Source organism: Amblyomma mixtum, chromosome 3 (genome assembly GCF_055824585.1).
Source record: "Amblyomma mixtum isolate Tamu chromosome 3, ASM5582458v1, whole genome shotgun sequence".
Classification (NCBI taxonomy): Eukaryota; Metazoa; Arthropoda; class Arachnida; order Ixodida; family Ixodidae; genus Amblyomma; species Amblyomma mixtum.
In genome coordinates this window covers 288282996-288294916 of record NC_143014.1, presented here as the reverse complement: position 1 = coordinate 288294916, position 11921 = coordinate 288282996, and the positions used below count along the sequence as shown (strand labels likewise).

Here is an 11921-nt window from a genome sequence, read left to right as displayed (position 1 = left end):
GAAATTCAACTTGCGATGAAAAAAAAATGTGGGAAAAAACTTTAACTATGCGGAATTCGAACCCACGCACGCCCATTGCCTGTCGACCCTCCGGAGCGACGCGTTAGACCACACGGCCACAAAGCAGCGCAGAGCGATACACCTCTCTTTATTTTATTTGCGGACTACTTCCGCAGCCTTCACAGCGTTGCTAGCCCTAGCATTGCACATGATGTAGCGTTGGTAGCGTTCCCTCGCGGTACAAAGGAAAATTTAATAATGTATGAATCACTCTAAAGCGCTTTAAATCCAAATTTTGCACTCTATAAAATGCTTATAAAGGTGTACTAAGTGCATTATAAAATTCAACAAACCTTGTTTGTTGAATTGCACACGCAATGCACTTGGTGGAGCGACAGACAAATGAAAAGTGCACCGGCGGTTGGCTCACGTGACCCGTTCTTTGTAGACCGCCCAAGAAGACCATGAGGTGGCGCCGATGCGATGTTAAAGCACGGAATATATCCAGATAACCCAATGAAGCTGGAGGCGTGACGAGGGTGGGATTTTATCTTGCTACCATTAGTTCACTCATCTGAGGGCGTCGCCAGAACTCGGGAAGATTCCGAGTTTCAGCAAACTCGGGCCTTCCAGCATAGCGCCCCATGTCACCTCACAGCTTCTAATGTGTTGCTACGGATAAAAAGCTTGCACTTTATTTCTCGATTTCTGCGAAGGTAGATTTGGCTTATTTAAAAAAAAGTTCCTCGTTTGTTCATACGCTCCAGAAATGCTCATTTCGGGCTGATGGTGCGGAAACCTAGAGGTTGTTTGTGCCAGCTGATATAAGACAGAGAGGGAAAACTTTGTGGTGAGTTTCTGGTCAGGGTCCCTTATTAATATAAGTTGGTTGAGGCAGCAGCTCAGCGCCGTGTGATGGTTACCCCAGACGTAGATGATGTAGGCCACGAGCAGCGTCCACAGCTATGAGCGAAGTGCACCAGGAGTACGATTTCAGGTTTTCCGAGAATACGGTACGTGGGAATATTGTAGATTCGAGTTGTCGTGTAATGTAGCGTTTTTGCAGAGTGGCCCGTGAACAACACCACTGCATTTGCATTCTATGTATACGCATAACATTCCTGACACCGGAGCTCGCCAGGGCAGTTCTGTATGTGTTCGTTGGAGATGTCTTAAGGCAGAGAGTTACCGTGTGCATGCCTTACATGAACAGATTCGTGATGAGTGAGATAAGGGGAAGGGGTAAAGTGGTGCTTGAGGTGCATGGATATGAGGTGGAAAGATCAACATTTCATTGGCTACGCCATTGGTCTGCCGTGAAGGCTGCCGTTCGTCACTTAAATATAATATTTTTTATTGCCTTGGAAGTCAACTGAAAAGATACATTGAAGTCGAATCAAATAGGACAAAAGCACGATCTTTCTGCACCGTTTTCCACTTAGCTTCAAACAGTCTTTGAGGTGCTCGCTGCTGTACAAGCTCGAGGTACTCAGAAGATAAATAAAAAAATGGTAGGGTTTCAATGCTGTTAAACCGATCAGACGTGCGAAAGCATGTGTTTAGCATGATCGGCTCATGCTTTTCTTTTTCTGGGTCATCGGCACGTCTGGCGACGATATTAGGCTGAGGTTAAGCTGATCTCTTATGTACGCGCCGCAGATGGAAGTTGATGAAGACGACGATGTGCAATGTACAGCGTGAGAGTGTGTTGCTGTTTAACACAGGGCGTGATCCGCTGCGGCGATACAGGAGTATTCTCGTGCAGCGGCCAGCGAAGCTGACTTGTTCACGCCGCCGCGTTTCGAATCCCAGTCGCGGCAATATTTATTTAACTGATATATTTATTTGTTCAAGGTCAAAGCTCAAGCGATGTATCGGCTTTTGCAGCTTTGCTCGTGAAGTGGAGCTTTCGCTCAAAAAAGAACTTTTGTTCAGCGCCACTAATGGCAGAGAGACCACATATAAAAAACTAAAACACGCGAGTGGAGACTTGCCGGCACCAGCCGCATCCGAATTATTTCACCAGGATCGAAGAGCAGCATCGCGATATGCGCATCTTGCCGTCCCTCGGTGTCCGTGCATTGCGGGTTGAGAAGACTCCGTCTAAAACGGTGGCTGCGCTCTGGCCTGCCGGCTACCCTCTCAACATAACGTTCTCTCCATAGTCTTCATTACTTTAGCGCAGTCGTAACTAAACACCGAAATGAACCAACTAGCGTGAGAATTAGCACTGATACAGAAGCCCGCCTCTCATAACAAGACGTTTATCGTGAGGTTATACCAGCGATGACGACAAGGGGCATACAACTGCTCAAGCGGCGCTGATTATCAGGAAGCGAGTGCAGGATAGTGCGAGACTCGTTCGCGTGACCCGATCATTAGACCCAATGACGTTATTTTTCTCCATGATCGTCTCCCTTCTCCTCCGCCTCTTATTCCCCGCACGCAGCTGAAACAGCCACGGGCGAGGAATAACCTCAAACTACCGCAGTGCCTCTTTCAGCCACCATAGCAACCGGGACCACTTAAAAGAACGTGGTCGATTAGTTGTGTTTCCATCGATAGGTAATGCTCAAATATGAAGATTCTGAGCAAAGTTTTTTTTTCACGTAGTTCTAAACTAGGCAAAGCATGAACAATGACACCTGTTTGTCATTGTTGGGCACTGATTTGTTGTCTACTCTGGTTATTACTGCAAGTATGAATGTCTGTGAATAAATGCCGGCTACCGCTTCTCATTAGCCGTGACCTCTGCTCTCCGCTGCGGAACGCAAACACTGCAGGCAGCCCGGAGGGTGTTGCTTGATGTAGCTCTGGACAATCGGTTGGTGGGCTTCTGGACTGCCTCCGTGGGCGTACACACCAAGTCGATGAACTAGCCTCATAGCCACTGTTGCCCTTTGTGCTCGAGTGGACATGGAAGAAAGGCAGCGAGGTCAAGGCTTCCCTGGACGGACTCACGTCGACGAATTGCGCATCTTGCACCGGTTTCTGGGGGACGCCGTGTGCATCCACACTGCCTCCCTAAGGCTGGTTGTGGGCCTGCTGCTCGACCCCCGATTGGTGCTGTTTCTCTGCTGCAGTCCCGGGTGCTCCCAGACCACGGGGTGGGCGAGGACTGCCTGGCCTACCCGTACACCACCCTCCAGAAATGGTGTCAGCAGGCACTGAGTGACCCGGACAGGAAACTGCTGGTGGACATGCTGGCTGCTCTGCACTGCAAGATGCCGCCGACCCCGTCAGTCCCCTGCAAATGGGCTGTCCGCATCCAAGCATTCTCAGGTCCACCGACATCTCTCTCATCCGTGGTCTCGAGCATTGGGCGTCACGCATCGTCATCAACTACCTCCTGCTGGACATAACCGTACAGCGGCTTCCAACGCAGTGCTTTCTTCTAATGGCTTTGAAAGTGCTGATTTTTACTCACAGATAATAATTCGAGAATTTGCTCTGTAGTCCTTCATGAGTAGCGTGTCTCTTACACAATGCAGAATAAAAACCCGCACTGTGGTCAGTCATGAAAGGCGTCGACTGGTTCAGACAGTTATGAAGTCATCACGTCACCACCTGTCGAATCTCCCCCTCTTTCACTTCCATCGCAGCAATCCGAAGCCTCATCATGGAGAAGAGCTGGCGCTTTCTCATAAAATTTGCTGATTGGTCTAGGTAGCTATGAAGTCTTTAGGTCACCTGGCCTGCCACCTTTCCCCTCCCACGCCTCATCCGATGGTGTGGCCTATCCTGGAATTCACTGTTTGTGATGCTATCGCATTCCCCACAAGTAATAGAATTGTAACGATAGTTCTATTTTTTATTACGGAACCTCTTATGCTTCCCATGCACTCGGTGAGCACTGCTCAGTACGCGGGGATGGGGCTGAGAATTAGGGGGGGGGGTCGTCAGTTCGGCGCCTGATGATCTAGTTACCGCACGCTGGCTCACAAAATCGAAGCCAGCGCAGTAATGTCCAAGTACTCTACGCGGAATCGAAGACCTGGGAGGTTTTAGTGGCTGGGAAACAGAAAGCCTTGTCCAGCGTCGGTTGGTGAGTCTGGATTCAACTCATCTGCACTCGCCTCCGACTGGCTAATTAGAGCGTCGCGAGAAGTTTCGCTGCGCATTTTACGGCGGGCGCAGTGCATATTAATCGCTGCTATGAGGAGTGCCAAACTGACCCGGCTCTTGACAGTGATCGGCCACAGCATGTGTGTAGTGCCTCTGTTATTTAATGTGGCCATTCTCGCCTACTGAACTTCGGAGTGCGAGGCTTAAAACAATCACGCGGCTTGACACAGCTGAAACCTGACCCAGTGAACAATAGCGTGTGCCTTGGGCGACTCGGTAACATGGGCATATGTTGGCAATAAGGAAAAATAACTCAAATGTTAGAACTGTTGATTATGAGGGTGACAGTGAGGGACGGCCGAGAAAGGGATGTGAGGGCAAGGGAGGACCACGTCATTTACAAAGTGAGGGTGAAGGAAGGCGAGGGAATTTTACAAGATATTGGGTAAGTCCAACGATTCAATGTTGAGGGTGTGGAAGGAAAGGCGAAAATGAGGGCATTCCCACCTCTGGTAGCGCCATTACCATGAAGCGTGGAAGGAGATTTAGAAGAATGGTAGGGTGTTTTCGGAGCTTTCGGAGGATAGCTCTCCCTTCTTTGTGCAGTTTAGGTGTAAGCATACACAACAGAATTCAAGCCAGGGATTAGGTCATCTCGTATTTACTTCAGGGCAGGAGAGCCCGTCTGAATTAGAATTTCATCGTGATGCCATCTCAGAAGGGCAGTATTCACAGGGACGGCTAATTTCTCGTCCACCGTAGCGGAGGTTATTCCAACGTTCAGTTTGGATGAAAGTGTGCGTGCGTGTGTGTGTGTGCGTGCGTGCGACAGAGAGAGAGAGAGACCGGAGTGACTCAAGACAAATGCTTGGTACAGGGTAGAACGCGTATGCTTGCTAGTATAAATCCTATGATGGGGCCGTTAAAAGAATACGAGGAAAGGCTGTCAAGCACCGCAACGCTGACTATGTAGTGTTTTAAAACGCTTGAAGGGGCAAGGAATACCCGCAGACTGAAGGGATGTACGCAGAGGTAAAATAGAGTATCGCAGGACAGTTGAGAAGCGTCCGCTTGGCCTGTTTTCTATAGTCTCGGCATTCGTTCGCCTATAGGTGCAACTGGTTAATCCCTTTCATCGTGTGTCTGTCGTGCAATTCTTCCAGGGATCAGAAACACTCGATATCCTCTATTTTTTTATGACAATCTCTTTTACACCTGTATTTCCTCTCAAGAGAGGAATAATCGTGCCATTACGAGGTTCGTGATTTGTGGTATGCGGAGGTAGTACTAAGAAACAAACATTGCGCTTGAACACTCATTCTCAACTGCCATACTACGCGTGTCACCGTTGGGACACTTTACAGTGGGTGTATTTTGACTGCGTAATTTCAAACGCATAAAACGGTTTGATACGATTCGAACTTCGGACTCGATTCGATTTTACATTCCAGCTTTTCATAATTTGTATTTATTTGGAGCGCTAAAAAATAGCAGCAAAACAAAAATTAGCCTAGAGCGCCTTAGTGAGCCACAATTTGCCACCAAGACCTCCACAACCAGCAGCGATACAAAGTGATGGGAGCCCGAACCCAGTGCCTGTTTTCACGGTCGATGTGGGGGCAGCGGCGCGCGAGGCCTCCACACAGGAGGTTGCGCACCGTCGTGCGTCGCTCGTCTCTTGCCCTGTCGTCCTGCTTCCAAGTAGTCGGTGACTGCCTCAGTTAACAGCGATTTGGTCATCTTCTTGAGCTACATACAGAGCTCACTAATTACATTGAGGAGATAAAGAGGTTGTGGCATTGCTATTCATATCCTCGGTTTCAATTCCTTGCCGCCTAAGCACATTTCGCTAGAAGCGTTATGCGAAACGAAAATTTACCGAGGTAATTAGGGGATGTGAGAGACCTCGTGTGGTCGAAATTAATTCCCTATCCCCCTCTGTGGTGCACTCGATACCTCAGGCTCTCAACGCCAATTTCTTTAGGCAAAGAATGAACGAGGGCATTTTTAGCATTGATTTTAGAAATGCCGGCCAATAACGCTTGTGGGTGCTTTCAGCCTTTGACACCGACTCGTAGCTTCCGCTCTGAGAGGTATAAAAAAGAAAACTCACGGAGCAGCTTATAGTGTCACATCTCTGTCATCACTGACATGGCAAAACACTCTGCATTATCTCAACAGACAGCAGAAATTTTAATGCCGAGACCTTAGATGGCTATGTTGACGTCGGAAGTATCCGCAAAATGTGAAGCCGTAAGTTTGTCTCCTATGACGTCAACGGTCACGTGATGTCATGTAAGTCCTAACACATTAGAATAAAAAGAAAAATTCGGGTGTAGGTGGGAATCGCCCCCGGGCCGCCGGCGTTCGAGGTGACGTGACAGGATGACGCAAAACTTGGAGAGGTGATGTCGCACCCGACCTAAGTCACAGCCGCTGCCGCGCGTAGTCAGGAGAAATTATGGGAAGACACCCGCAGCACAAAACCGCATCCGCCGAAGCGACGACGCTGCTGTGAATAACAGATATCGCAGCCGCAGACGAAATTCCAGCGATGTCATCACCCGTTGAACAGAGTGTGGTGGCAGTAATCCCGAATACATTCACCAAAATTTTGAGCAACCATATGTCGTCCACCTCCCGGCGGTGTTACAGCAGTTCGCTTTGCATATAGCTTACATGTTTTGGTCAAGCTAGAGGCTAGCATGCGACATGGCTTCGGCCCAATGACAAATGCACCTTCAATTGCATGCTTTCTGAGAGTACGTACATTTACCCTTAAGGTGCGGTTGAGGTGTCCACCGAAATGCAAAGATTTGAGACCTACTGCGCCCTTTCCTTTCATTAAAACACATGTTTTCCAATGTTTTCCACTTAAGCAGACTTAAGTGCCCTCAGAATTTTTCCTTGGTGGCAGCAGTGACTTCACAGGATGAGGTAAGTTTCGCACTTGGGGAAAAGAAAAATCCTTAATTTTTTATTTTTACAAAGCAAACCTGATTCTAAGAAATATAACCGCGCTACCACGTGCAGCTACAGAACGAGAGAAGATTTACGAGACGCGAGCGCTGACTGCATTTTTTTTAATGAAAGGCAGACACCTTACATTAGGCGAGGAACAGAGGTGAAAAGGGTGGGCGCGATACAAACGGGGATGATAACCAGCATCGAAGAACACTCGCACGCGCAAGCAATCAGCAGCTAAAAAATCAAAACATAAAAAAGCTCATTTATTGGCCGCTTCTAAAATCTCGACCTCAGCGGCAACGAGCGATAAGAAGCAGTGCGCACCTCCTGGCGTCACTGCTATCGAAAAACAGCCGGCAGCGCAGGACGGCACCGATGCCCGAGTAAAAGTTAGGTTCTTACGGGACTTCTCCATCCCTCTCTGCAGAGCAGTGTGGAAGGATCAACAGTTATTTTAAAACTATGTTTCCTTCTCCTTCGATTAGCCCATATCGCAGGTTTTCCATGCCAAGGGAAACGTATACGCTCCGCCTGCTCAGCCCCAAGAGCAGCATCCATAATTGTTCACTAAGAAAGGAAATTCACGTGCATCAGTTGCGATGCGATAGAGGTCGCTTCGTTAAATGATGATCCTCATCATCCGCCTTTGTGTATCATCTGCAGTTGTCTTCTTTCTTCTCTTCCGCTAGCCCACCGAGCGCATGCCAGAACTTCGAGCAGCCCGAAAGCCGCTGACCTCGCGCGTTCGACGCGTGCACTGCAACAAGATTACGAGTCCTTCGGCAGCTGCTTGACAGCCGCCATAAGGTGAGAGGAAACGTTTGATTACTTGCATCCCTGCGCGCAACGAAGCGTTCATTCGTATCAAAGGTAGTGCGGGTTTCTGCTCAAGCCGAACTCAATGGTCGAGATGAAGTCACAGATAGACAACCCATTAAGATGTGTGGAGTACTTTGGACGCGCTAAGGTACTCGTAACGGTCTCCAGTTTATTAGCACATGCGGCCCACGCCACCTGGCAGCAGAAGTCGCGTCCGAGACCTCCTATGAGCTGCTGTTATGGCATCTCGCGGGGTCACCTTTTGCGAACTAAGCCTTAGGTAGCTTCCAGAGTTTGCAATTTTACGTGAGGTCAGCGGTGTCGGTTTTCTGAAATTCTGCTTGGACTCTGGGTATGAAGCCTGTTCTCCCTCACTCCTGCTAGAGAAAATGAACTCAACTTCAGCTCTCATCAAACGGCATGAACCCAGACTCTAATGAGATGTCAAGCGCTTTGTTCTCCCTTGAATTTTCTGAAAATCGCCTGCAAATGGCGCCCACAGGCGATATATCGGCAAATCCATCATTCTTGAATGAAATGCTCTAAGCCAAGTGCCGATAGCTAGTAATATAGGTTCAGACGTTCACACTGGTTGCTCTACTCGATGATTGCGATTTCGCGTCTGGTCCGCGGCGCAACATGACGTGTTTCTGAGCTATGCGTACCGCGCTGTTGTGGCGCCGCGGACGAGTCGTTAGGAAGTGCAGCCTTGCTCTAGAGCAATTTTGCTGGCAGTGCCCAGCCTGCACCTCCCTTGCCTCAGTCGCAATCCCTTCGGTCCTAGACATTGCCAGAAATTTGAGACAGCGCACAGCCCTCCACCGTAGAGGCCTATCCCGTTCTGCTCTGCAGCCCCTGGGTCGAACATTTTCGTACGTCACGTATGTAGTCAACGCGCTTCTTTTAATATTCAACGCCATGTGCCACGTGGTGGCAGCGAAGGGAACTAGAGGCGTTTGCTCCGAACTCCCGGTAATGCTGTTGTGCAGGTACGGGCAGGGCAATTTTTTTTTTCCTCTTCTAGCCCTCGTAACGTGTATCATCGGTCCTCTCCTCGCGTATCGCTTTGTGGCAACTAGTATGACATCACAGCCGTTACACCCTGATGTGCTCGGGGATCGGGACCAGGGTCTTCACCGCATTAGGGCGAAGCAGGCAGACTATGGAGGGAAGCCTTCGGGAGGAATAGCAAGCTTGAAGGTTTATTTTACATTTTGTACAGTAGCAAGTAGACCAAAGTCAGAAAATGAGGGAGGATCATCTGGCACCCCACAGATTGCTGCTTAAATGCAGTTCAGATTTCCCAGGCACCCAGCTAGGGTATCTGATCTCTGGGTGAGCGTCCAATGGGCTGCTAGCGTCTTCTTAGGCTCCGCCCTCCCCACGTGATCGCGCACATCGCACAGACACACACACACACGGGCAAGGAGGAACTTGGCGTCTCTCAGTCGCGAACTGTTTGACCAGGCCCAAAGGTCGTTCGCTGCTGAGTGGCGATCCTGATCGATGGGGACGCGAGCGCTGACCGCTCACACCGGTGACCTCTTCAGTTCGGTGGAAGGGACAACTCAGCCGTGTCGCCCCTCCGCCTTGTCTGCTGCCCAGGGCGCACGCGGGTAATGAGTTAGCGGCGCCGTCGCCCCGCCGTCGTCGCCACTGGGTCTCGTCCCTCGGTCCACGGCAGTCCGGGAGAAGCGCCGCACTCAGCCTTCCCGGCGAAGGGGATTAGACGCCTTTGTGTACGCCGACGCCGTCGCCAGTAGCTGCCCCACGCAGTGTCTCTTTTGTCTCCCCCGAACAGCAGCGCTTTCCGTCGCAGCTGCCTGATGACGCCGGACTGGCTCGCCTGTTTCCGCTGCCAGTCCCCAGGAGCGCAGTTCGGCACCAGAGCTGCAGTCAGCATCGCCGGCGAAGGGGATTACAACCTTTGTCCGCCGTCGCCAGAAGCCGCCCCCAGGCACCCTTTTCCTTGCGTCTTCTCCGAAAAACAGCAGCGCTTTCGGCCGCATACCTGACGGCGCCTGACTGGCTCGCCGTTCCCCGCTGGCTGGGCCTCCGATCATTACAGTCCGTCCGCCGCCAAGAAGACGTCACGAAGTGGTTGCAGCTGATCGGTGCACCACGAATGTACGTCAGCGTCCGAGTCCTTCTGCTCGACAGGTCGGCCAGGAAACCCTGCACATCTTGCAGTGGTCCTCGAAACGGAGCATTAGTGATCAGGCCTACACTAAGCCCATACCTCCAGCAGGGCAGCACACGGCCAACCTCAGAGAACTGCCAGGTTTTCGGATAAGGTTAAAACAAAGGCTGTAAATTTCGATACACACCATAGCCCTCGGTTCGAAAGCGCATGCCTGGAAAGCTGGCCTACCGGACCTAATTGAGCCAATTTTGTTTTCTTTTGTAATGGAAGCCACTCGCTTCCGAATTTTGATCGAAGAAAACCGCTCCAACTAGACGACAAAGAGAACAAAACGGTGACGCTTCAGAGATGCAAATGCGGAGAAAACAAATCCAAACTGTTTTGCTCGGGAACTTTAAGCATTTCCAATAGGGCCACGGAGAAAGCACGTGCTGAGGCCCTCGCGTTTCAGTTTTCTCGCCCTCTTTGTAATGGAGTTTAACTCGTAATTGCCACTAAAATTGCCCCTCATTTGCATGACCGCATAGTGCCGTCACCTTTGCTCAACCTGGCAAAGCTTCCCTCAATATCGGAGCCCGACTCACATTAATCTGTCTAATCCTTAAACAAAGAGACTCCAGACGCTTATGCCAGTGTCCTACAATGGCCCGTCTCTCCAGCATTTCCGCATGACAGCGGACGCTGCTATACATAAGCACTACGTGTGCATTGTCAAACAGTTAGCATTAAAAGAAATGCAAGACCACTGCTGCAAAAGTTATCAATGACCATACCAAAACTACACATACTCAAAACTTTTTCGGCAGCAGCAAAAAAAGAAAAAGCAAACAGCAGAGACTCATTCTCGGAATCTGCTAACCACCCCCGTCGCGACACGAGGGGTCCTATTCTTGAGCTGCGCTCGGCGGGGTCGCAGACTGACAGTAGCTGGGGCCGCCGAGACCCGACAAAAGCCGAAGGGCTTAAATGCGCGTTCACCTCTTCGGGCTCCAGACGCCACGCGACATTGATTTGTTTCGCACCCCGGTCGCGCGTCTCCACCACCTGAGCAGGACTTGAAAAGAATGCGGGAGGGGGACGATCTAAGAAAGCAATGCCTACGAGCATTCCCCCCTCGATTCAAGAATGGCCTTAGACTGAAACGCGTTCTGCTGCGCTCTTTCGGGTGGTAGCTATACTTGCTTCTCTGTGGCCTGCTACAAGCTTCGCTCGTCCCGCAAGAACTACCGCAGCGTCGCCACAATGGGTCAGGTGGCTTTCGCTGTGTCTGAACACGCCGAGTCATTCTGGCCCTCGTGCGGTGCCTGTCGCATCTGGCGTGCCGCGGTGACCGTCTCGGCCGATTACACTGTTGGCCGGCCTTTAGCCTTACAGTGTCCTCGGCCCGTACTTTGTCTTGAATAACACCATCTGTCGGGCTAGTTGGTTGCGATCCATATGTATCAGCAGCGCAAACACCACACAGGAAGAAGGGGAAGAAGGTAAAGAGCGCTGAACTTCCAACTTTTATTTGAGCAAAAATTGAACCCGCACTTTTATACACATACCAGGTAAAATCCCACCAGGGGGTAATCAAGACGTTCTATCGAATTGGGACCAACACGATGTCCAGGGCATCAAAATGATAACTACTATCACACTATACAAAGACTTCCATGAAAAGCACGAATGACATGCGGAAAAAACAAGACAATGTAAAAACAGGGCTGAGTGTGCGCGAATGGAAAAATTCGCGCCCTCAACCCTGTTTTTCCATTTTTCCATTCGCGCACACTCAGCCCTGTTTTTACATTGTCTTGTTTTTTCCGCATGTCATTCGTGCTTTTCATGGAAGTCTTTGTATAGTGTGATAGTAGTTATCATTTTGATGCCCTGGACATCGTGTTGGTCCCAGTTCGATAGAACGCCTTGATTACCCCCTGGTGGG

General features: G+C 50.2%; 1 protein-coding gene across 6 annotated transcripts in view; it reads left to right on the top strand.

The window, feature by feature from the left end:
- LOC149355101 (uncharacterized) overlaps positions 1 to 11921 on the top strand; it is a 74466-nt gene that overhangs the window by 24471 nt on the left and 38074 nt on the right. For 2 of the 6 annotated variants that reach the window (XR_016291434.1, XR_016291433.1), the window contains exon 4: positions 7722 to 7839. Coding sequence is in view for 4 of the 6 variants with exons in the window: in XM_089583611.1 (XP_089439737.1) it covers positions 3084 to 3362 (279 nt within the window). In the remaining 2 variants the exon portion in view is untranslated. Of the gene's footprint in view, positions 1 to 3083; positions 3570 to 7721; positions 10551 to 11921 lie in introns of those variants that run through there. The other 4 variants (XM_089583615.1, XM_089583614.1, XM_089583613.1 and 1 more) reach the window with 4 other exon arrangements.